This window comes from Phascolarctos cinereus, unplaced genomic scaffold, assembly GCF_003287225.1.
Source record: "Phascolarctos cinereus isolate Bilbo 61053 unplaced genomic scaffold, phaCin_HiC Scaffold_9;HRSCAF=440, whole genome shotgun sequence".
In the NCBI taxonomy this organism is placed as follows: domain Eukaryota; kingdom Metazoa; phylum Chordata; class Mammalia; order Diprotodontia; family Phascolarctidae; genus Phascolarctos; species Phascolarctos cinereus.
Window position 1 is genome coordinate 197,244,390 of NW_027556402.1, and position 22,409 is coordinate 197,266,798.

Below are 22,409 nucleotides of genomic sequence, written 5' to 3' on the forward strand. Positions count from 1 at the left end.
CCGGGCCCAGAGCTTCCTCCTGGCCTCCCGCGGGGTCCGAGTCCGGCCCCCTGCAGGGACTGTCAGCCCGCAGCCGCCTCTTGGCCTCCAGTGGACTCCAGGGCCGGGGCCTCTCCTGGGCTCCGAGCTCAGGCCGGCTCCCTGCCGCCATGGCGTCCCTCCGCACGGAAGATTCCGGGGCCAGCGCGAAGGGCTCCCGGCCCGGGTCCGGAGTGGGGGAGGCGCCCCCGGCCGAGAAGCTGGAGGAGGCGGTGGAGCGGCTGCAGCGCGAGAACCGGAGGCTGCGGGAGCAGGCTCCGCGTGCAGCCGCGCTCTGCGGCCTCTACCACGAGGCCGTGCAGCAGCTGAGCTTCCTGCGGGGCCAGCTGGCCTCCCGAGACGCCCTGGTGGCACGCCTACGGGCCAGTCTGGCCGCTTACGAAAGCTCCGGGTCCGAAGTGGGGCCCGGGCCCGCGCCGTCCCTCGTGGACGGGCTGGTGGAGCAGGTGGCCCGCCTCAAGGAGCAGCTCCGAGAGCAGGAGAGCAGCGCTCGCACCCGGGAGGACAGACTGGGGCAGGTAAGAAGGCTCCCACCCTAACTCCCCCTCCCCCACCCCGCCCTGGTCCCCACCCTCCCTGCCCCCAACTCTGTCCAACTTTCCCGGGACGGCTGAGAGCCACAGCTCACTGATGGGGAACCATTAGAGCTGGCCCAGAGTACGGTGCTCGTTCATTGACTGGGTGGGTTGCCTCCTAAGGTAGTAAGTTCTCCATCACTGGAGGTGTTCAAGAAGGGGCTGATATACTTGTTAGGAATGCCACAGAGGAGATTCCTGCTTACATACGGGTTGGACTAGATGCCCTCTGAGATTCTGTGGTTCTATACGGGCAGTTCACACAGTGCCAAGGTGGAAGGAACCACTAAAGTGGGGCAGGTAGAGAGCTCCCCATTGCCAGAGGTGTTCTGCTTTAAGTAGGGGACTTTGTGGAAGGGTTTCCTGTTCAGGTTTTTGTTGGACCATCTTTGGTGCCTTCAAGATCTATATTTGCTGAGACTGTCATAGTTGAACCCTGTAGGTAGATCAAGTAACCCAACACCTTCATTTTATAGGGGAGGAAACTGAGGCCAGATCGATCAACAAGCATTTATTCAACCAAGACTTTGTACTCAGCACTGGACTAAGGCCAGAGAAGTTAACTGATGTCATCTCTTAATAAGTTTAGTGGCAGATTCCCAGACCACTTTGCACACTTTGTTATCAACACAGGCTCTAGTTTTTCCAGTGCTAAAAAAATTTTTTTTAATTAAATAACCACCACCACAACAACAATAAAAATGTTGAACTACTAGCTAGCTGTGTGACCCTGGACAAATCACTTAACTTTTCCGTGTCTTAGTTTCCTCATATATAAAATAAGTAGGTTAACTTGTTGACCTTTGAGATGTCTTCCAGCAACAAATCTATATTCCTATGACTAGTCTTTTCCAGAAAAAAAAATCCTGATTGCATTGAAACAGTAAAGCAACAATAAAAGCAAACATTGGAATTTGAAGTGTGTATCCCTGGTATTATCAGTAGTAGAAAGATCTTGACACCCCTTTTGTGTTTCAGCCCTGTATTGCTGGAATTGCTAGTAAATTCAGTTCCAAGTTAATTGCCTGGGTGCTCCTCTTGGGTTCCCCATCTGTTAAGTGAGGGTGTAGGACCAGGCTAGATAACCTCCAAGGTTTCTCCCTGCTCTACAAAGGACTTTAGGCCATTGAATGTTTTCGTTGGGAGGCACCTTGGAGATTATCTAGTCTGGTTCAACCCCTTCATTTAGCAGATGGGGAAACCCAAGGCACATAGAGCTGACTCAGTTGTGTTCACTAGAGATGTCGATCCAAGGGTGCTATGCTGCCTATTGGACGGTTCTTATCATTCACCTTCACTTTCCCCCCAAATATAAGGAGGCACAATGAGATTTACAGAACCTTGATGCTTATTCCATCACTTATTTGTTTTCTAGGAAACTGTGAAGTCCCCTGCAGGCTGAAGTGGGAGGTTAAGATGTTTAGTATTAAGAATTGAGTTTGGCCACCAAGCTCCTGTTTAGTGCCTCAAATTGCCCTGGGGCAGGTCTTTTCCATCGTTTTGTGCCCCTTCCCCACATTCCCAACCAAAAGAAAATTTGAGTTACTGAGGGAGATTTGACTTAAGACCAGAGTAATGTAAAGAAGAAGGACTCAAGTTTGTCACCAAAAGTTTTAAAAAGACAATCTTTCCAAAACAAAAGTCCTGAACTGGGATGTTAAAGGGCCAAGACTCTTTTTTTTTATTTTTGTAAGCTTTCTTGATGCTTTGAAAATCACTGACTTCCCAATATTCCCTACTCCCATAAAACGTATTTTGTAACACAGTAGTATAGTTGAGCAAAAGAGATTGACACATTGACCATGTCTCAGAGCCTGCGGTTCATTCTGCACCTGCAGTTCACCACCTTGCTACCAATACGAGGGAGATAGGTTTTTAGCATCAGTCCTCTGGAATAAAAATTGGCCATTGTCCAAGATCCAAGATCTTATGAGACCCAGGTCTCTAGTCTGGACTATGCCTCTAACAGCTGTATGACCTTTGGCCAAGTCATGTCCATTCTCTGGTCCTCATTTTCCTGTCTGAGATCCTTTCTAACTCTTGTATCCCTTGATTTTCTTTGATTCCCTAATGAATGGGGTAAATTTTGACACTTCTGAGAGGATTGATCTCCATGATTTCTGGTTTTCATTGAATTGTCTTAAGCAGGCACTCAAGCTTGAAACAATGAAGAAAAATTATGATCCTTCTTCAGTCCTCCAAGGATCTGTAATTTTGTCAATATGAGTGCTCTCCCAGCATTTTCTGGATTCTTTACTCTCCCTCATCCTGTAAAAAATGCAGTGAGTTGCCAAATCTTGCTTTCTTCCATCACAACATCCCTGGCGTGTGACTTTTCAATTCACTCATACAACTACCACTTGAGTTCAAGTCCTCATCACTTACCACTTAGATTATTGCCACAGCCTTTTAATTGATCTCCTTTCTTCAAGTCCATTCTACCCCTGGCTGCCAAGGATTTTCCCTAAGGGCACATCTGGCCATATGCCTCCCTAGCTCAACCCACTCTGGTGGCTTCCAAATGGCTCCAGGACAAAAAGATAACTCCTCTGTTTAGCATTTAAAGTCTTACACAACCTGGTCCCAGCCTATCTTTCTTTGGCCCTCTGCAATCCAGCCAAACTGGTCTTCTCTCTCCTCCAGACACAAGGTGCTGCATGTCTTATCTGGGTATCTCCGTCCTGTCTGCCTCCCATACCTGGAATGTACTGCCTCCTTACGTCTGCCTCATGGAGTCTTTTAGGATGTAGCCTAGGCATTATCTTTTTCCTATCAAGCCTTTCTTGTTTCTCCCAACTGCTAGCACCTTCCTTCCCAAACTATCTTTACTGAACTATTTTGTAATTTCGTATTTATTAGCTTTATTTTTGTTCAGTTATTTTTCAGTCATGACTGACTCTGTGACACCTTTTGGGATTTTCTTGGCAAAGATACTAGAGTGGCTTGCTGTTTCCTTCTCTAGCTTATTTTACAGATGAGGAAATTGAGGCAAACAGGGTGAAATAACTTGTCCAGTAGTGTGTGAAGCCAGATTTGAACTATGGAAGAGGAGTCTTCTTGATTCCAGGCTCAGCACTCTATCCACTGAGCCACCCAGCTGCCTATTAGCTTTATAGATGTGGTATATATATGTACTGGTTACCTCCCCCACTACAATGTACACTTCTTGCCAGGAAAAATTGTTTCATTCCTTGTACTTGTATCCCTAAGTGCCTGACACGTGCTTAATGTGTTACTAGCTGTGTGACCCTGGGCAAATAATTCAATCCTGTTTGCCTCAGTTCCTCATCTATAAAAATGAACTAGAGAAGGAAATGGCAAACCACTCTAGTATCTTTGCCAAGAAAATCCCAAATGGGATCACAAGGAGTTGGACACGTTTGAAACAACTGAATAACATGTACTCATTGATTGAATGATGCTGATCCCTATCCAAATCCTAGAAAGCTGCCTTGGCTGAAAAATTCATCCTTCTCCCCTCCATACTCCCTTCCTAACAGCAGCCAATCTGTCGATGAGTTAGACCAGTCCTTAAACAGAAAGACAAACAGGTAGTCACCAAGCAGGTCTCCCACCTTTGTGGGACCTACCAGTGTCAAGCTCCTTAAAGTTAGCTCCTCAGCTTGATGAGGCTTTGAGTGCAGGAGTGTATAATGAACATAACACTTGGATTTTGTGTAGTGCTTAATGCAGTGTGCTTTTATATCTGTTAGCTTCATTTGATCCTCAAAACAGTCCTATGGGACAGATCTTCCATTTTATTACATGAAGGTACTGAGTCCAGATAAGGTTGAATCATTTTCCCACAATGAAATGGCAAATTAATAGTGTTGCTAGTTCAGAGAAATCTTTGAACTGGAAGGTGACCTTCTACATCAGGGGTTCTTTAGCTCTTTTGTGTCATAGTTCCCTCTGGCTGTCTGGTGAAGCCCATGGACCCCTTCTTAGAATCATGTTTTTAAATGAATAAAATAAAATATGTAGGATTACAAAGGAAAACAATCATATTGAAATAATGTCAATGTGTGTGTGTGTGTGTGTATGTATATATATATATATATATATATATATATATATATATATATATATATATATATATATATATATATGTTAAAACCTCCCATACTCCACATTAAGAAGAACTCCTGCCCTGCACCATATAGGCCAGCCCCTCAACCCATCAACCCACACAGGCGGAATCCCCTCTCTTGCCTCCCTGGTAGGTGTTCTGTCAATCTTTCCTCCTGTGCACTTTCCACAACACCTCACTGTCACCACAAATACTACAGGAAGCAGCCCTCTGGTAAAGAGAGGGAGTTAGACTGAATGGTCTCTGAGATCTAAGATCGAAGCTCTGAGATTCTGTGGGTCTGTGAAATGTGATAACCTGGGAATCCCCAGATCATACTTTGAAAGCCACTATTGCATGGTACCCAGGAAAATGGATAGTCTTTGGTATGCCAGACACTGTGTTATTCATGAAGTTAATGCACACATCCAACTCCCTTAATTTGCTTTAGTTTGGTTCCCCCCCCCCGTTTGTGCAGAGTCATTGTGATGAAACAGAAAGAAATTTATTGATTAACATGCATTGATTAAATGCAATTAATATGCCAAGAACTGCCAGCCTGCATCTTAGATTGAGAAGCTTAGACATCTGGGATAAGATTTTGGCTCCAGTACTTGCTGGCTGTATGCTCTAGCTAGCTCATATCCCAATTATTACCCTACCTCTGTGATCCTGGGCAAATTGCTTTAACTCTGAGTCTCAGTTTCCTAATCTCTTAAATGGAGATAATAACACTTGTATCAGCTACCTCTGAGGTTGCTGTAAGAAAAGTGTTTATATAAATGGGAGCCATTCTTAAATTATATAAAGAGATTTTTGCAATTCAATATGTGTGGCCTCTCCCCAAATCTTGTCCAAGGGGCTGTTCTCTCTATTCCTGCCTTCTGTCCTAAGTAAGGCAGTAGAGAGAAGCTTTGTCACTTTTCTCCAGGTCACTCCATGTCTTTCAGTATCATGGTCCCGAACTGAGCAAAAAATGTTGTTGTCTTTATAATTCAATAAACCTAGAAGATCTGTCTGGCACTTCTGTGTGTGGTGTGTGTGTGTGTGTGTGTGTGTGTGTGTGTGTGTGTGTGTTGGTTTGGCTTGGGTTTTGCCCCAAGTTTCTTAACAAGACTGTATTAAGCTCTTTATACCTGAAATTTGGGTCTAGTATATTGGAACTAGATCTGTTGAATTGAAGGAGTGGCAATTTTGAGACTTTCCTGAGAGACTTGGGGTCTGAGTGCCAACATGTCCCCCATTTGTCATTAAGGGATTCCAGACCAGAGTTTGGCCGTTACTCAGCCATAAGTAAGCACTGAAGGAAAATTTTAATGGAGGAACTGCCCACAGTGGAGTAGTGATGATTGCTCGTATTTTCATAGCAGTTTTTGGCTATAAAGCCAGCATGGTATTGTGGGAAGAGTGCCAACTTTGCAATAATGTTAGTAAAAATGTTGCCTCACCTGGTAACGGCTCTTGTATTCTAAGAACTAACAGTACTAAGGCAAGCTGTGCTGTACAGAAAGGCGGGCTTTGGTCTCGGATACATCATTGTGAAGATAGCTTGACTCATTTTAAAAAGTAGAGGAATGGGGGGGGAAGTCCTCAAAGTTCTCTTCTGATAGGGTTGGATGATCAGGGATGATGGACTCAAAGTGTTCCTTCAGGCTTGTGATTGAAGATTTCTGGCTTGGCTTCTTAGTGGCAAAGTTGAAACTCAAAACTAGGTCTTCTGACTCCACGTTCAGACTCCTTCCCCTCCGAAGGGCTGTACTGTGCATCATGTTCAAGTTCAGGGTCTTCAAAGCTGAAATCTTGAAAATTAATTTCAGAGTGGAAAAAGGCTAGGTAGTCCTTTTTAAAGCATGTCTGTGCCCTGTGCCTGACAAACGCAAGAATGCCTTTCCACTTCTTCCTCTGTTTTCCTGCTTATTTGCCCTAGTAGTTATATTGGTTTTGTCCAGCTAGTCCATGGGTTCTTAACCCTTCTTGTATCATGAAGCCCCCTCTAGTAGTCTGGTAAAGCCTATGGACCTCTTCTCAAAATTGTATTTTTAAAGCAGAATATAAAATATATGGAATTCTAAAGGGAACTGATTATATTGAAATGCAGTTATCAAAATAATTTTTAAAATTACACACAAGTTCACAAACTCCAGATTAAGAACTCCTGAGCTAACAGAATGATATTTGGGGCAATTGTAAACAAAAAAAAAGCATCACTACTTATATCCTGCTCTGAACAAAACCAAGTCTTTCTAGAAAGGGCAACACCCCCTTAGTTAGCAAACTGGCAGGGAAATTGAAAGCTATGATTCCAGTGAGAAAGGTTAAGCTGTAATTTATTATGGCTCAGAAACGGACTTCCAAAAATCACTGCCCACATGCCTTCATCAGAGCAGGCATTTATTCCCTTAGTGCAGGTCACAACGCCACCATGATTTAATCAGCAGTTTTCAAGGGCAGATCTGGTGGGACAATTGTGTCTCTTACGGGCCAGCCTTGTGGTGGTGATGAATGGCTCCCACTGAGGGAGTGCTTTTAAAGGTTGCAAAGACCTTGTCTTCCATATCTATAGGAAGTCTTCCCCAGCCCCTCTTCATTCCAATGCCTCCCTTTTGCTAATTATTTCCTGTTTATTCCATAGATAGCTTGTTTTGTATGTTTGCATGTTGTTTCCCTCATTAGATTGTAAGCTCCTTGAAGGCAGGAGCTGCCTTTTGCCTCTTTTTGTATCCCCTGTGCTTAACACAGTATCTGGCACACAGTAGGCACTTTATATGTGTTTACTGATTGATTATAAACTTCTCCTCATTCATGAAGGGAGATCCTGGGTGACAGACCTTCAGGCCTTCACCGGGCCTGTATGTGAAACCTTTACAACCTAGTAGGGCCTTTCAGATCTTATCCACTGCTGGCATAGCCCTCCAAGAACCCAGGGGCACCTCCATGCTATGATGGGGACTTTAGTGGAGAAGTGCCCACAATGATAGCTCACAATTCCATAGCCATTTATGGCTTCTGGGGTCTTGGGGAAAAACATCAAACCTGTTTTTTTGTTTTGTCAGTCAAGACTTGGGTTCAAATCTCTCCTCTGACCCTTACTAGATGTGTGACCCTGGGCGAGGCATTTAACCTCTCCAAGCCTCAGTTTTCTCTTCTGTAAAGCGGGAGTAATAATCCCTGTAATTCCTACCTCATAAAGTTGTTTTGAGAATCAAATGAGATCATGTTATATAGAAGCCCTTTGAAAACTTTAAAGCTCAATAGAAATGTCAGGTATAATTATTACAGGGCGCTTTTTGCCACAACGCTGTGGGGAGGGTGGTATAAAAGTTACCTGTATTTCACAGATGAGAAGCTAAGCAATAGAACTGGGACTGAGATCTGGATCTGTCAATTGCCAATTCAGCATTCTTTCCTTAAACAAAATTCACCCAACCAGACATTTATTAAGCACTTGCTGGATGCAATGCACTGAACTCTGTGATAGGGCAAGATGTAAAGACAGAGGAGGCCTTCTTTTTTTCCCCCTTTGACCACACTGCTTTTTCACTTAATCTACACTCGCTTCCCTTCTAGGACCGGGGCTCTTAACCTCTTTGCATGTCTTGGACTCTGTTGAAGCCTATGGACTTCTTCTCAGAATAATGTTTTTAAATGCATAAAATAAAACACATAGGATGACAAACAAAAACAACTTCAACAATTATCTTGAAAAATGATTACACAAATATATATTTCCATACATATATTTATATATGAACAAAATCACAGATATCAAGTTAATAAGCCCTGCTCTAGGATCCGAACCAGAGGAGACTTTACAGATGACCTGGTTTGACACAGCCCTGGCCATATACCAATCCCTTAATTTTATAGAGGAAAACCAAATTAATTTCAAAGAGAGGATGTGACTTGTACGTGGTTGGGCAGGTAGCACAGAGCAGAGCCGAGGTTGAGACCCAGGCCCTCTGACTTCTCAGTCCCCCAGCTGTCTTCCCCGAGATGATGACACTTCTCTCTCTGTTTTATCAGCTACCTTCATCTTCCCACATATGGGGCACAGTGATAGTCATTCCAGTGAGACCCTGGCTTGTAAAGTATCATTTGATACTTTTCCACTCCTGGAATAAATATTATACATGCTACATATAATCCTGTCATCTTTCTTCATTTTGGTTTTTTCCTCCCAGTGGGCAAGCCCATGTGTAGTCCTAAACATATCTGAAAAGGGGGGAGCACATAGGCACATGATGCACAGGCACACACAAGCTACCTGGGTGCCAATCATAACCGAACAGATCATATCAAACCTCATCTTGAAGGAGGACTTCCCCTCTTCTCTTCTGAAGAACTGAAAGACCCATCCCAAACCTCACCCTTTCCAGTCATGCTTATTCAAGCCTATTAGTGTTTGAAAGTTGCTAATGAGGAACTTGTGATGCTGACAACCCAATTTTCAAAGTGATTTTTTTTCACCTTTTTAATACCCAAAGTCTTGGGTTACACCATTGGTCATACCAAAGATTCCCTAGCCAGAAAGAAGCAAAGGATGAAGGTGATGGCCCAGATGCAGAAGAACTGAGGTTCCCCTTTGTTCCCCCATGCAGGCAAAAATCCAAGGTGGTTGTTTTAAAAGACAGTGTACCCCCACTTTCTCTAGCATCTTTAAGGCTTAGGAAACACTTTCCTCACAACAGTATAACATGGTACCTAGGGAATGCAAGTACAGATTTAGGACTGACAGGGACCTTAGAGGTTACCTGGCCAAACACCCTCATTTTACAGATGAGAAAACCAAGTGAGGCTCAAGAAGTTTGGTAACTTTAGTTAAATTTAGTAAATGGAATAACTCTCTCTTAACACTCCCCTTCCTTACCCTGACTGTTTCCCTGTTGAGTTTAATGTATTTTTCACACCAGACGCTGTGTACATACACAATGTGCATCTATGTGTCTGTTCAACTGTCCTTTGTCTTATTCACCTAAGAGTGAGGTTCAGAGAGATGGCTTTTAAGAAGGACATTACAAAACTAGGATGTTCTGAGGAAGGCAGCCTGTGCATTCTGCCATGTAAGGAATCACAGCTAGAACTGGGGATTTTTAGACTGGAGAAGAGAACTTGAGAGATGAAGGAAATGTGAGCAAAAACTCATTGAAGGCCAAGGCTGGAATATCACCTTAAATTCACCTAGTGCTGGGGGTGGGGAACCTTCAGCCTTAAGGCCACATGTGGCCCTCTAGGTCCTCAGGTGCGGCCTTTTGACTGAATCCAAACTTCACAGAACAAATCCCCTTCGTAAAAGGATTTGTTTTATAAAATTTAGACTCAGTCAAAAGGCTGAGCATGAGGACCTATAGGGCCACATGTGGCTTCAAGGCTGAAGGTTCCTCACCCGTGATCTAGTTCAACCCTGCCACTGATAAGTGAGGAAATAAAGACCTAAAGAGTGACCTCTGAGGCCCCTTCGAGCCCTAAGCCTATGATCCTGTCACTTACCCAAGGTTACACCAAGGGTGAATGGCAGAGCCAGGATTTAAGGATTGGAGGTCCTTTGACACCATTTCCCCACCCTTACCCCCAATCTTTTATACCATGCTGAAAACTGCCTTCAAATACTGAAGGGCTGTCATATTAGTCAACAAGCATTTATTGAACACCTCCTGTGTGCCAGGCACTAAAGAATGAAAAATAGAGTTGTTCTAGGTCACTTCAGAGGGCAGAAGTAGAACCATGGAGGTGAAGTCAAAGGCAGATTTCAGCTTAACGTAACAAAGAGCTTTCTGAAAATTAGGGCAGCTTCTAGAAGTAATGAATGCCCTGTCCTTGGAAATATTCAAGCAGAGATTATACAATCTGTTGGGAACATTCTAATGAGGATTTCTGCAATGAATGGAATGTTGGGCCAGATGATCTCCAAGGTACCTTTCATCTCTGAGTCCATGGTTCTATAAGAGGGAATTCTGTTTGATTCACAATGCATTTATTGAGTACCTACTATGTACTATAGACTGGGGATATAAAAACAAAATTGAAGATAGTCTCTACCCTCAAGGAGCTTTCATTCTACTGGGGGAGGAGTAAAGTAAATTAAAAATGTATACAAAGTAATTTCAGAGAATGCCAGGGGGAGAGGACTAATAGTTAAGATTGTAGGTCAGTGTCTAGGTGGATAAAGTACTGGCCCTGGAGTCAAAGACAGCCTTAGATACTTACTAGCTGTATGACCCTAGGAAAATCACTTAACACCATTACCTTCCAAAAAGTAAAGGCCTTGTGAAAGAGGCAGTGCCTAAGTCAATTCTTAAAGGAACTATGTACTTCAAGAGGCGTGAGGCCAGAGAGCATTCTGGGAATGGGTCCCATTCTGCAAGCCCAGGCAAAGGCATGGAGGTTGGAAACACAATGTCATCTGGCAAAGAGGCCAATTTGCCTGGAATTCAATTCAAGAAACAATTACCTCCCTGACAAGGTGGCTCTGAGGAAAGTAGTGTGTAACTCTTAAAGGACTGTAGAAAAGAGAGCTTGTTATTATCTAGTCTATTCCCTTTCCTCCTAAGCAGCGCTTATCACAGAATTGAAATTTTAGAGTTGAAGGAACCTTAGAAATAATGTTGTTCAATCCATTCAACACATAGACAGGAAAGTGAGGGTCAGAGGGGGGAAAGCCATTCAACTAAGGTCCCACAGTGAGCTGGTGTAACAAGTGAAATCAGGTATTTGGGTGATACTGTTTAAAAAAACCCACCTCTCTTTCCTTAGTAATACATCCCAACGTTTTGCTTCCACTGTGATCAAGAGGTTCAGATGTTTCTGATTCTGGTGTTTGTCCCTGCTAGAAAGTAATAGGAAGAGGTGGAAATGAAGATGAGGTAGGAAGGTCCATACCACTGGCAAGCACGGAGGAATGGCTGGGTGAGGAAGGTGGGGAACCCCAGCACAGTTTATGGATTGAAAAAGTCTCATCAAATCTTTTTATGCAACTTTGAATTTTACAGGCAGGAAATTGACTATGATGGTCAGGTTTGGGGTATTTTTTTTTCTTTTAAGAAACGATTGAAGGGGAGGGTGGACAGTTTCTTCCCCTACTCCCCCATCCCAAAACATTCACATCCCAACACTTAGTCATTTGTCAAGTAGTTTGACCACTATGCAGAATTCTTTGATGACACAAAATACACTATTATGTTCTAGATCATGAAAACAAAATGTAAGATGGAATTTCAGAATGAAAAAAATTCGTAGGCCAAAAAACTCCCCGGTTAATGATCAGTCGAAAAAACCAGCCTTGGCAGGGAGTGCGTTTGTCCCATAATGATGGTGAATTCCTACAGCTATATTGGTGGCATTCTTGAATTATAGGGGACTTCCAGTAGGCTGTTTCTTTGTCAAATGGACTTTGTTAAATGTCTTCATTAGGAGGTGCAGAAACTGAATCAGCAGCTGGAAGAGAAAGAGAGCGAGCTGCAGCGGCTGCTCATGGAGCCCCGGCACGAGCGGGAGCGCGAGATCCTGCTGCTGCAGAGAAGTTTGGCGGAGAAGGAGAAGGCGCAGGCTACGAGCGAGGTGCTCTGTCGGTCCCTGACCGATGAGACGCATCAGCTGCGGAGGACTCTGGCCGCCACCGCCGAGATGTGTCAGCACCTCGTCAAATGTCTGGACGAGAAGCAAAGATCTGGAGCGCACAGGGAGGAGAAGCCCGCCTTGGAAAGATCTAATAAGGTACATGGTGCACTTCTGAGACTCGCTTTATTTGTAAAATGAAGGGGTTGAATGTATTGCTATATCTGCTGCACTCTGCTCATCTGTAAAATGGGAATGATAATGGCGCACTGACCATTTCACAGGGTCATTCTGAGGAAATACTCTGTAAAACTTGAAACACTAGAGGAATTAGAACATATTTGTTCTTATTTGTAGTATTCGAAGGTCCCCTCCAACTCGGAGCCCTGTGTTGGCTCAGCTGGTTCAGATGCTGACTTTGCTGATTCACTGATTTTTTGAGGGGAAGGAAGGAATCAATTTGGAGCCAAAGTGGAGACCTTCCCATATATCCCAGTAGCTAGGTAATTATAGAAAGGTGTTTCAGGGGAGTGATAACACTACTACTAATTATAGCTGACATTTATATGGTACTTTTAGATTTGCAAAGTGTTTTATCATCTCTTTTGATCCTTGCGCCCACCTTATGATGTAAGTCCCATCTTACCGATGAGGAAACTGAGGCTGAGAGGCTGAGGCACTTGGCCAGGGCGCATCACATGGTTAGTAATAGTTGAGGTCTTCCTCACTCTAACTCCAGCTCTCTATGCCCTTTACCCCAATATGGAGAGGGAGAAATTGACAACTTCTGCCCCATAAAAGCCTCTGGGCCTTCAGAGTAATTAGTAAAGCCACATTTGCATGAGAAGCTTCCCTTGCTATCCTTCCTCATTAATAAAAACCACATAGTTTTAGGGGCAGGGCTCTGAGAGTGAAAGATCCCTTGATCCTTTCTAGAATGACTAAAGATGCAAAATACAATTAGAGGTAAACCCAGACCAGCCTACTCTTCTGTGAACTGGCCAAACACAGAGCCTAGGACACTCGCTTTCTACTTTGTGCAAGAAGCCTCTGTGGGAATGGTACTTTAAAATAATCACTTGTTTTAGGCCACGATTTAGGAAGTAAATAGGAAGAGCTTACAAGATCATAGATTCAGAGATCATCACATATGGGCAAACAGATGAGATTAAGTGACTTGCCCAGGGTCACATAGCTACTAGTAAAGTGTCCAAAGCAGGATTTGAATCCATGTCTTCCTGAGTCCAACTCTCTGTTCATTATATAACACCTGACTCATAGAATCTGGGAGAGGCTATGCCATCTATAAGCAGAGACAGGGACAAAGCACATATTTTAGGCCACTGGATGCAGACTTTTAAGATTTTGTTCTTAAAGTTTCAGTTCTTCAGAGACTATTATGTTCCGAGACCCAAAGCCATAGGGTATCATCAGGGGAATGTCAGTGTTAACAAAATGTTAAGCTATTGTTTCTGGGAGAATACTAAGGTTATTAAAAGAAGTTAACAGTTTCCCAAAAACAGTGCAGCCTATTCTCCTGCTCCTGTTCTATTCTGGTCCCAACTCGTTGTCTAATTGCGGTGTATGTGCTCATGTGTATATATGTATATATACACATACTCTGTGTGTGTATATGCACATACATATACACACATATGTCTGCTTATACATACATACATACATACATACATACATACAGTGGCAGCTAGATGATTCAGTGGGTAAAGAGCTGGGCCTGGAGTCAGAAAGACCTGAGTTCAAATCCAGCCTCAGACACTCCCCAGCAAATCACTTAACCCCTGTTTGCCTTAATCCACTGGGGAAGGAAATGGCAAACCACTCCAGCGTCTTTGCCAGGAAAACCCCATGGGCAGTAATGGTGTGGTATGGTCCGTGGGGTTATGAAGAGTCAGATGTGACTGAATGACTGAACAATAATACATCTATACACACTGCAATTAGACAATAAGTTTTGTGCATGTGTAGATATAAACATATATGCACATTACATACATATATACTCACATATATACATACACATATATACACACCAATATGTAAATATATACTTATATATAAATATGTACACATACAAATATATATATATATGTGTATATATATATATACACACATCTATATGTATATGCCATTGGGAAAGTTCTATCAGTTGTCCATTCAACAGTGTGTCCCAAGATGGATGAGACATTCTTTACCCACTTGGTTTTTCCTGTGTGGATAGTCCATGGTCTTTAGAGGGTGATAAGGCATGTGCATGGATAAATCCATGACAAATTAGAATATGAGAGGTACATAGAGTACAAAAATGTCATGAGTTCAGATGAAGAAGAAATCACTTCCAGCTTAAGGGATCAGGCAAAGCTTCATAGAGGAGGTGACTTTTAAGCCAGGCCTTAAAGCATGGGTAGGAAGTCTATAGGCAAAAATAGGGGGTAAAGGCCATCCTGGACATAAGGAACAGTGTGAAAAGTGATCTGAATGCATGAGACTCATCCAAAGCATGGCAGATTGTCTAGTCTGACTGGAGTATCATGAACATGATGGGAAAAAAATTGTGAAATAAATTTGGAAGCCAGATTGGAGCCTAACTACAGAGGGCTCTGAGTGGTAGGCTAAGAGGCTTCCTTTATTTGGTGATCAATGGGGAGCCATTGAAGTTTTCTGGGGAGTGGAGTGATGGATTATAACTGTACCCAGAATAATGTGGTAGGATTATGTAGGATGGATTAGAAGGGATGAGAGATCGAGAGAAAGATGGGAGGCAAGGAGATCTGCTAGGAAAGGAGTGAAATGACCCAGGTAGATACTCCAGGGAATGAGGACCCATCTGGAAATAGTAAAGAAGGGACAGACAGAACCTGCAGGGTTGGCAATGGGGTGAAGAAAGGCATCAAAGATACCACCAATCATGTGACCAAAGGAATTAGAGTTGGAAGGAGAGAAAGCACGATGCAGTAGGCAAATCACTATATTTAGATTTGGAGGACAGGAAACCCACTTACTAGGTTTACTGCTTACCTGCTCTGTAGCCCTGGGCAGGCCACTTAACTCCGAGAGATCATGAGAGATCATCTAATCTGGCTCCCCCGCTTGACAGAAGAGGAACAGACAAGTTAAATGGTTGCCCAAGGTTAGCTGAGTAATTAAGAAGAAGCCAGGCTTCAAGGCCAAGGTTCTCTGACTCCAGAGAACACTAGTGTTCTTTCTACACTAGGGCACACTGCCCTAGTTCTGCCTGGATGATATTGATTGGTGCTCTTGAATGGAATAGGAAATTTAGGAAGGGTGATAGTATTTACGGGGCTGGAGGCAGAGCATTTTTCACCATTTTCTCCCTTTGGGTAGTAGGAAGAGCAATGGGCTGGGGAGTTAAGCAATATGGAATCTAGTCCCAGTTCTGATATCCACTGGCTAGGTGACCTTGGGCAAATTACTTCCCCTCTTGGGGTTCTCAGTTTTCCTACTTGTAAAATGAGATAGGTAGAAAAGATGATGAGTTCTGAGGTTCCTTCCAGCTTGAATGTTGTAGGATTCTGTGACAAGTGGATTACCTGGGGCTGATGGGTAGGGGAGAGAGGAGTCTTTCTGTGAGAAAATAGCTTGATGTTACAGGAATTTTACAGGTGATCACCAGGGGGATAGTGAGTTATGGAGGAAGTTCTCTGGGAGTTCTCTTACGATCTTTGTCTTGGTCTGGTACCAGACCCTACCCAAGGGGAGTCTCCAGGAGGAACAGCCCATGTCTGAAACTAAGAAAGAAGCTACTACTTTGGTGATGGTGGGGCTTCCCTTCCTCCCACCTCTTAGTACTTTTTGGAATCATTGCAGCATTTCCCCTTTCTTTTTTAAAGTCCCAAACATGTCTTGATTGACCTGAGGTAGAAAGTGAGTTTTCAGTTTGGGATATTCCGGGTGTGTGTCTGGCAGTCTGGGGCAGCAAAACATCACATTACTCTAAGACTGGGTCAAGTTTCTAGTCATGTAATTAGTCAGGTTGCTTCAGGGACTCCCCTCTGGGAGAACTGTTGTCAGATGTGATTCCCAGATTGTTTGAGGGGAATTCTGGTTAAATGCAGCTTGATAGAGAAAATGAGTTACAGAATTTCACAATTGGAAGAGCCCTTGAAGACATCTGAGCCAACCCATCCCTTCATAAGATTACACTATGCAACTTAAGGGTGTTGGAAGGTGCTCTAAGAGATCATCAGGTCCAACTCCCTCATTTAACAGGAAAAAACTGAAGCCCAGAGAGATTAAGTATCGTGCCCAAGATCCTAAGCATAGTAAGTGGTGGAGCCGGGCGTCCCATCTTGGTCTTTTGACCCTAAATCCAGGGCTTTTTCCAGTACACCACACTGTCTCTCCAAGAGGTGGTCAGAGGCTAACTGACCTCCCCTGGAAGACCTCCAGTGACAGAGAACCCTCTTTCATTCCAATTTTGAGCAGTTTGGATTGTTGAGGACTTTTTCTTTATGTCAAGTCCATCTGCAGCTGCCCCTTCTGGCTCTCCATTCTGCCATTTAGGGACAAGTAGAAGATACCTAATCCTATCCTTCCACATGACAGGCCTTCAGATCCTTGAAGCCAGCAATCAGAATGGTCCTTCCCCCAAGTACATCTTCTGAATAGATTTGGGGTATCTTTCTGAGTGACCAGGATAACAGAAGAACACTGAATTTGTGGCAGAAAGTGCCCTTGGAAGCAAGTCCTAAGTGCCTCTTACTAGCTATGTCACCTAAAGCAAGTCTTTACATCTTTGGGACTCAGTTCCCAAATCTCTAAAATGGGAATCATAATATTATGATGTACTTTACAACTATTATCTCATTTGATCTTCACAATAATCCTGGGAGGTAGGTGCTAATATTATCCCCATTTTACAGATAAGGAAACAGAGGCAAATAGTGCTTAAGTGATTTGCCCAGTGTCATACAGCTAGTAAGTCTGAGGATGAATTTGAACTCGGGTCTTCCTGATTTCAGACCCAATATTCTATTAATGCTCTGAGGTACCAGGCTGCCTTTCCAAAATTAAAGTCTTTAGAAAGACCTTTAGAAAGACTGTTTTTAGAATGCTTAAATGCAAATGTTCTAAGAAAACCATTTCAGCTTTTTATAGAAGGAGGACAGATGCCAAGGTCCTGCTGATACCACTGGGAGGCAGCTGTGATTTAGAAGAACATCGGTTTTGGAGTTGGAATATTGTTGTTGTTAAGTCATGTCTGACTTTTTGTGATCCCGTTTGGGGTTTTCTTGGCAAAGATACTGCAGTGGTTTGCCATTTTGTTTTTCCAGTGGATTAAGGCAGGCAGAGGTTAAGTGACTTGCCCAGGGCCACACAGCTGGTGAGTGTCTGAAGCTGGAATTGAACTCAGGTCTTCCCGACTCCAGGCCCGGCACTCTAACCACTGAGCCACCTAGTTGCTAAGGAGTTAGAATACATCAGATCTAATTCTGCTTCTGACACTTACTAGGTGTGTGTTCCCGGGCGAGTCACTTCCCCTCTCTGAGCCTCAGTTTCCTTGTTTGTAAAATGGGAATGATAACATTTGCACCATCTACCTCTCAACCACTGGGACAATGCTATGTACATTTTAAACCCTATGGAAATCTGAATTTATTATTTATTATTCTTTGAACTCTTTTCCCTAAGCTATAAGCAACAAAATGGTACCTGGCTTTTAGAACTAGTTATTCCAACGCCCCGTGCTGCAGAGGGTGGAGTATACAATGGGAATGTCCTCAGGGAATGTCGATGTCGTGAAACTCTGAGGCGTCACCTTGACAGCCGGGCTCCCCTTCACCTCGCAACATCAAAGCTATTTCCTAATTATGTCATCCTCCCCTCCATATGTCTCTTGAAGCAAAAAAGTACCATTAAGCAAAACAAACCTACCCATTCATCCTGGCTGATAGTACATGGTTCATTCGGGGCCTGTGGTCCACCACCTTTCTCCTGAAGAGAGCTGAGGTCTGTCTCATGAGTCAAGGTTGTTCAGCGCATTGATTTGAGTTTCAGTGTTTTAAAATTTTGTTTGCCTAGACTTTATCATATAGATCACCCCCGTTTTATCCTGTCTGTAGCATGTTTGGACACAGGTATTTGCATGCTATTTCCCCTTTAGACTGTGAGCTCCTCGAGAGCAGGGACTGTTTTTTTGCCTTTCTTTGTAACCCCAGCCCTCAGTGCAGGGCCTGGGCACATAGTAGATGCTTAGGAAGGAAGTGCCTGTTCATAGACTTCGCATCATTTTGGGGCTTGTGTTTGCTCTCTTGCTTTTACATTACTCTGCGTAAGTTCAGGCAAGTCTTCCCGGGCGTTTCTAAATTCTTCAGATTGTCATTTCGTGTAGCGGGATGACCCTCCATTCCATTGATAAGCCACAGTCCCCAGTCATTGAGCACCCTCTTTGCTACCACAAAACAGATGAGTTCTTATATTGTTGCTTTAATGTTGATCGATCCAGTTTGATTTTGAAGTGACTATAAGCACAGGAAAAATTCCTCTTCCAGACAAGGTTGGGGAAACGGCTATTACTTAGTACTTGTTCAATCTGTGTCTCACGGGAAGGAGGAGTGTCATGATAAGGTATTTTTTTTTCTTCCTCCACAGCTACAATTTCCCGAAGGCGATGTCTCGGTTCATGCCATTATTTGTAAATTACAGGAGGAAAATAGGCTCCTGAAACAAAAAGTGGTTCATGTGAGTATGTTTCTCCTTATTTCATGTTTGTGGGAGGAGGGTTTGGCGAAAAGAGCATTGTCCTTGGAGTCAAGAAACCTGGGTGGAAATCCTGGGTCTGACACCTCACTGCTCCGGGACTTTGGAGCCTACATATCTCTGGACCTTAGCTTCTTCATTTATAAAACAGAGATAAGAATATTTCCATTACTTTCCAAACAAGATGGTTAAGAAAAGTGCTTCGCAAACCTTAAAGTGGTACAGAAATGGCAGTCATATTTTTCGTTTGTCACTGCCAGCTACCGAGACTAGCTGATACCACTAAGGCTAGTCTGGGTGTCAGCCCCTAGAACTCCAGATTAATAATGACTGTTTCAGTACCATTTAATATTTTACAACAGTCCTGTGAGGTAGCTGGTGCAGATTGTATTCCCATTTAACAGGTGAGGAAACTGAGATAGGACGGCTAGTGGATCCAGCTGACCTCTCCAGTCTGATTTCACATTCCTCCACCTCATTTCCTCAATGTTACAGTCAAAGGGGTCTACTTGTGATGTGTCCATTGTCCATCTCTCAGCCTTTGCCTAGGCTGGCCCCCATGCCCGGAATGTACTCCTTCCTTGCCTCCTCTAATGAAATCCCCAGCTCACGTACCCCTTCATCTAAAAGCTCTCTCTCAATTTTTCCTTCTCATTGGTTAGTGCCCTTCACAGCTCCACCAGAAATTGCTTTGCATATACTTGTATATATTTTGTAATGACAGCTATGTACACATAGTTTCCTTCACCATCATCATCATCATCATCATCATCATCGTAGCTAGCATCTACGAAGCACTTTAAAGTGTACAAAGCACTTTACAAATACTATCTCATTTTATTCTCACAATAACCCTGGGTGGGAGATGTTTTTATCCTTCTTTTACAGATGAGGCAGACACAGGTTAAGTGACTTATCCAGGGTCACAGCTAGTGAGTGTTTGAGCCTGGATTTGAACTAAGGACTCCTCAACCCCACAGGTCCAGCACTACTTCCACCTTGCCAGCTAGCTTTCATTGGAATAGAAGTTACTTCAGGGCACGGAGTGCCCAGCACATAGAAGGCACATGCTTACTGAAAGAAAGTGTCAGAGTTAGGATTTGGACCTATTAGTCCAGGGCTCTTTTTAGTACACCAGGCGGTCTCTTATAACCATGACCAATTCTACAGGAATTATTTTAAAAACCTTGACCTTGTTTGGCTACAAGAAGGGATGGAACACTCATGGCCTTGCTTCATTTTGGGGGAGGAAGTGGGGAGGAGGAAGAAAGGAAAAAATAGGGGAAGTCTAATGGTCACTATAAGGAAGTAATATAGTTTTTGGATGTGTGGGGGGGGTTTGTTTGTTTGTTTCTTTGTTTGTTTGTTTTAAATTAAATTTAAGACACCGGGGAAGAAACCAGCCCATGCTGGAATTTCTCAAAGCCTCCTTTGTGGTTTTTAGAAGGTTGCTGATTGCATTGTGGTAATCCTTCCAATCACCAAGTGGATATTTTAGAGTTAGGAGGCACCAAAATGATGTTCTAGGTCAAATCCCTCCTTTTACAGAGGAGGAACTGAGATCCCATCCCCTTCCAAATAAAGTATAAACTCATGACTTTCTTCATTTATTCAGCTTCATTCTGTCCTCTCCCATCTCTGCATTTTGCTTATGCTCTTCCCTGTTCTAGCAATGGCTGCCCCTCTCCCCCATCTTTATCTGTCCAAGTCTCCTTCCTTCAAGACTCAATTCAGATGGCCCCTTTTCCATGAAAGTTTCCCTGACTCCTTCCCTCTCTTCCCATCCCCCTCCTCCTCTTCACTCCATGGGAAAGTGGCCCTTCTTCCTCACATTCCTGGAGCACTTTACTTAGAGCTTCTCTCATTCTCCTTTGTAGCACAATTATTTCTGTGCTTTTCCTTCCTCTCCATTAAACTATACTTCTCCCACAAGCAGAGCCCATAGTGGATTTATCTTTGTGTCCCCAGGGCCAACCACATTTCCCCCTGCACACAGTAGTAGTTTGATAAGTGCTTATAGAAACGAATTGCCCAGAGAGAAGGGATTTGCCCAAGATCATATTACAAGTTAGTGGCAATTCAGAGCTGGAATTCAGATTGATGGTGTCTGGATTCCCACGCTAGTGGTTTTTTTTTTTTTCTTTTTCTGGGCTTAAGTTACAGGAGGGCATATAATTCTGGGTAGAGTAGTATATGTATGCAACAGACACTTAACACAGTAGATTCCACTCCTTGAAATCACTGGTTAATAAAACCAGCTAACTAGCATTAGATGTAACTGGTTTAAAAAAAAAACCCAACAACCTGTAAATAACTTAAGTATTGAATATTGGGGGGAAATGAGGTTCCATGAGATTGACGGAGCCAGAGGACCAGAGTTCAGAGGTGGCACTAAAACCCTAGGTGGATGGTATGGTTCCCAGTGCAATGTCCTCCTCATTATTCAAGCATGCATGGCCTCGATGTATCAGGAACTATAAAAAACAAGTTAAGTTAATATGGGATTTAGAACCAGAAGGAACTTTAGAGGGAAATGATCAAGCCCAACACTCTCACTTTACAGAAGAGGAAACTGAAGTCAAGAGAAGGGATATGACTTTCCCAAGGTGGTATAGTTGCAGAGTCAAGATCTGAACTCTGGGCCTCTGGCTCCATTATTCTCATTGTACCTCTTTTTGTTTTTAACCTCTTTCCCTATCATTTGATACTTAAATTATATGTACTGTTGCCATGAAAATCTTTGAATAGATTTTGCATTTTTGTTTTTTTGTAGCACTTTAAATATGTATATTCTCAAGTGTAGTGTTCTCAGCACAAAAGGTCTAATTCCTTTTGTAACTTTTCTTGCATACTGCCAGATTGCTCCCCAAAAGGTTCTGCAGGTTTGCAGTTTAGGCATACTTCTTTTTCCATCACTCTGGTCCTATTGAATTTTGTTGCTTTTAATTGCTTTTGCCAATTTGATGGAAGTAGGGTGGGCCCTCGAGGTTGCTGTAGATTGAATTTCTCATTATTAGTATAGTCGAGGGTTTTTTTTCCCCTAATGATAATTAGCAATCTATGTTTCCTCTTTTCAAAATCATCTGTTCATATCCTTTGACTGTTTATCCATTGTGGTTTGGGAATTATTGCTGTGACTTATTAACAGTTCCTTGTATATTTTAGATTTTTTAAAAATCTGTTCTATTTGTCATGTTATCTTTTCTCTCAGTCTGTTACTTTTATCTTAATTATATTGGTTTTTGTTGTACAGAAACTTTTAGTGTAGGTGATTATGTATTTAGACATGAACTATATAATTATAGTTTATACTTCCTTATATGTCTATACTTCCTTCCATTTGCCAAATTAAAAGAAAAGATCTTTCCATAACCAAGACAGTCCATTTGTTGTTTTTTTTTAAAAAGTAGCATTGGGTTGAATATCTAGCACTTATA

General features: G+C 43.0%; 1 protein-coding gene across 1 annotated transcript in view; it reads left to right on the forward strand.

Annotated features, from left to right (window-relative positions):
• The first annotated feature begins 54 nt into the window (after nt 1-54).
• Nucleotides 55-22,409, forward strand: part of TNIP2 (TNFAIP3 interacting protein 2) — a 30,198-nt gene continuing 7,843 nt past the window's right edge. The window contains exons 1-3 of the mRNA XM_020992194.2: nt 55-557; nt 12,091-12,393; nt 18,865-18,954. Of these exons, the coding sequence (XP_020847853.1) occupies nt 150-557; nt 12,091-12,393; nt 18,865-18,954 (801 nt within the window). The 5' untranslated portion in view covers nt 55-149. The remainder of the gene's footprint in view (nt 558-12,090; nt 12,394-18,864; nt 18,955-22,409) is intronic.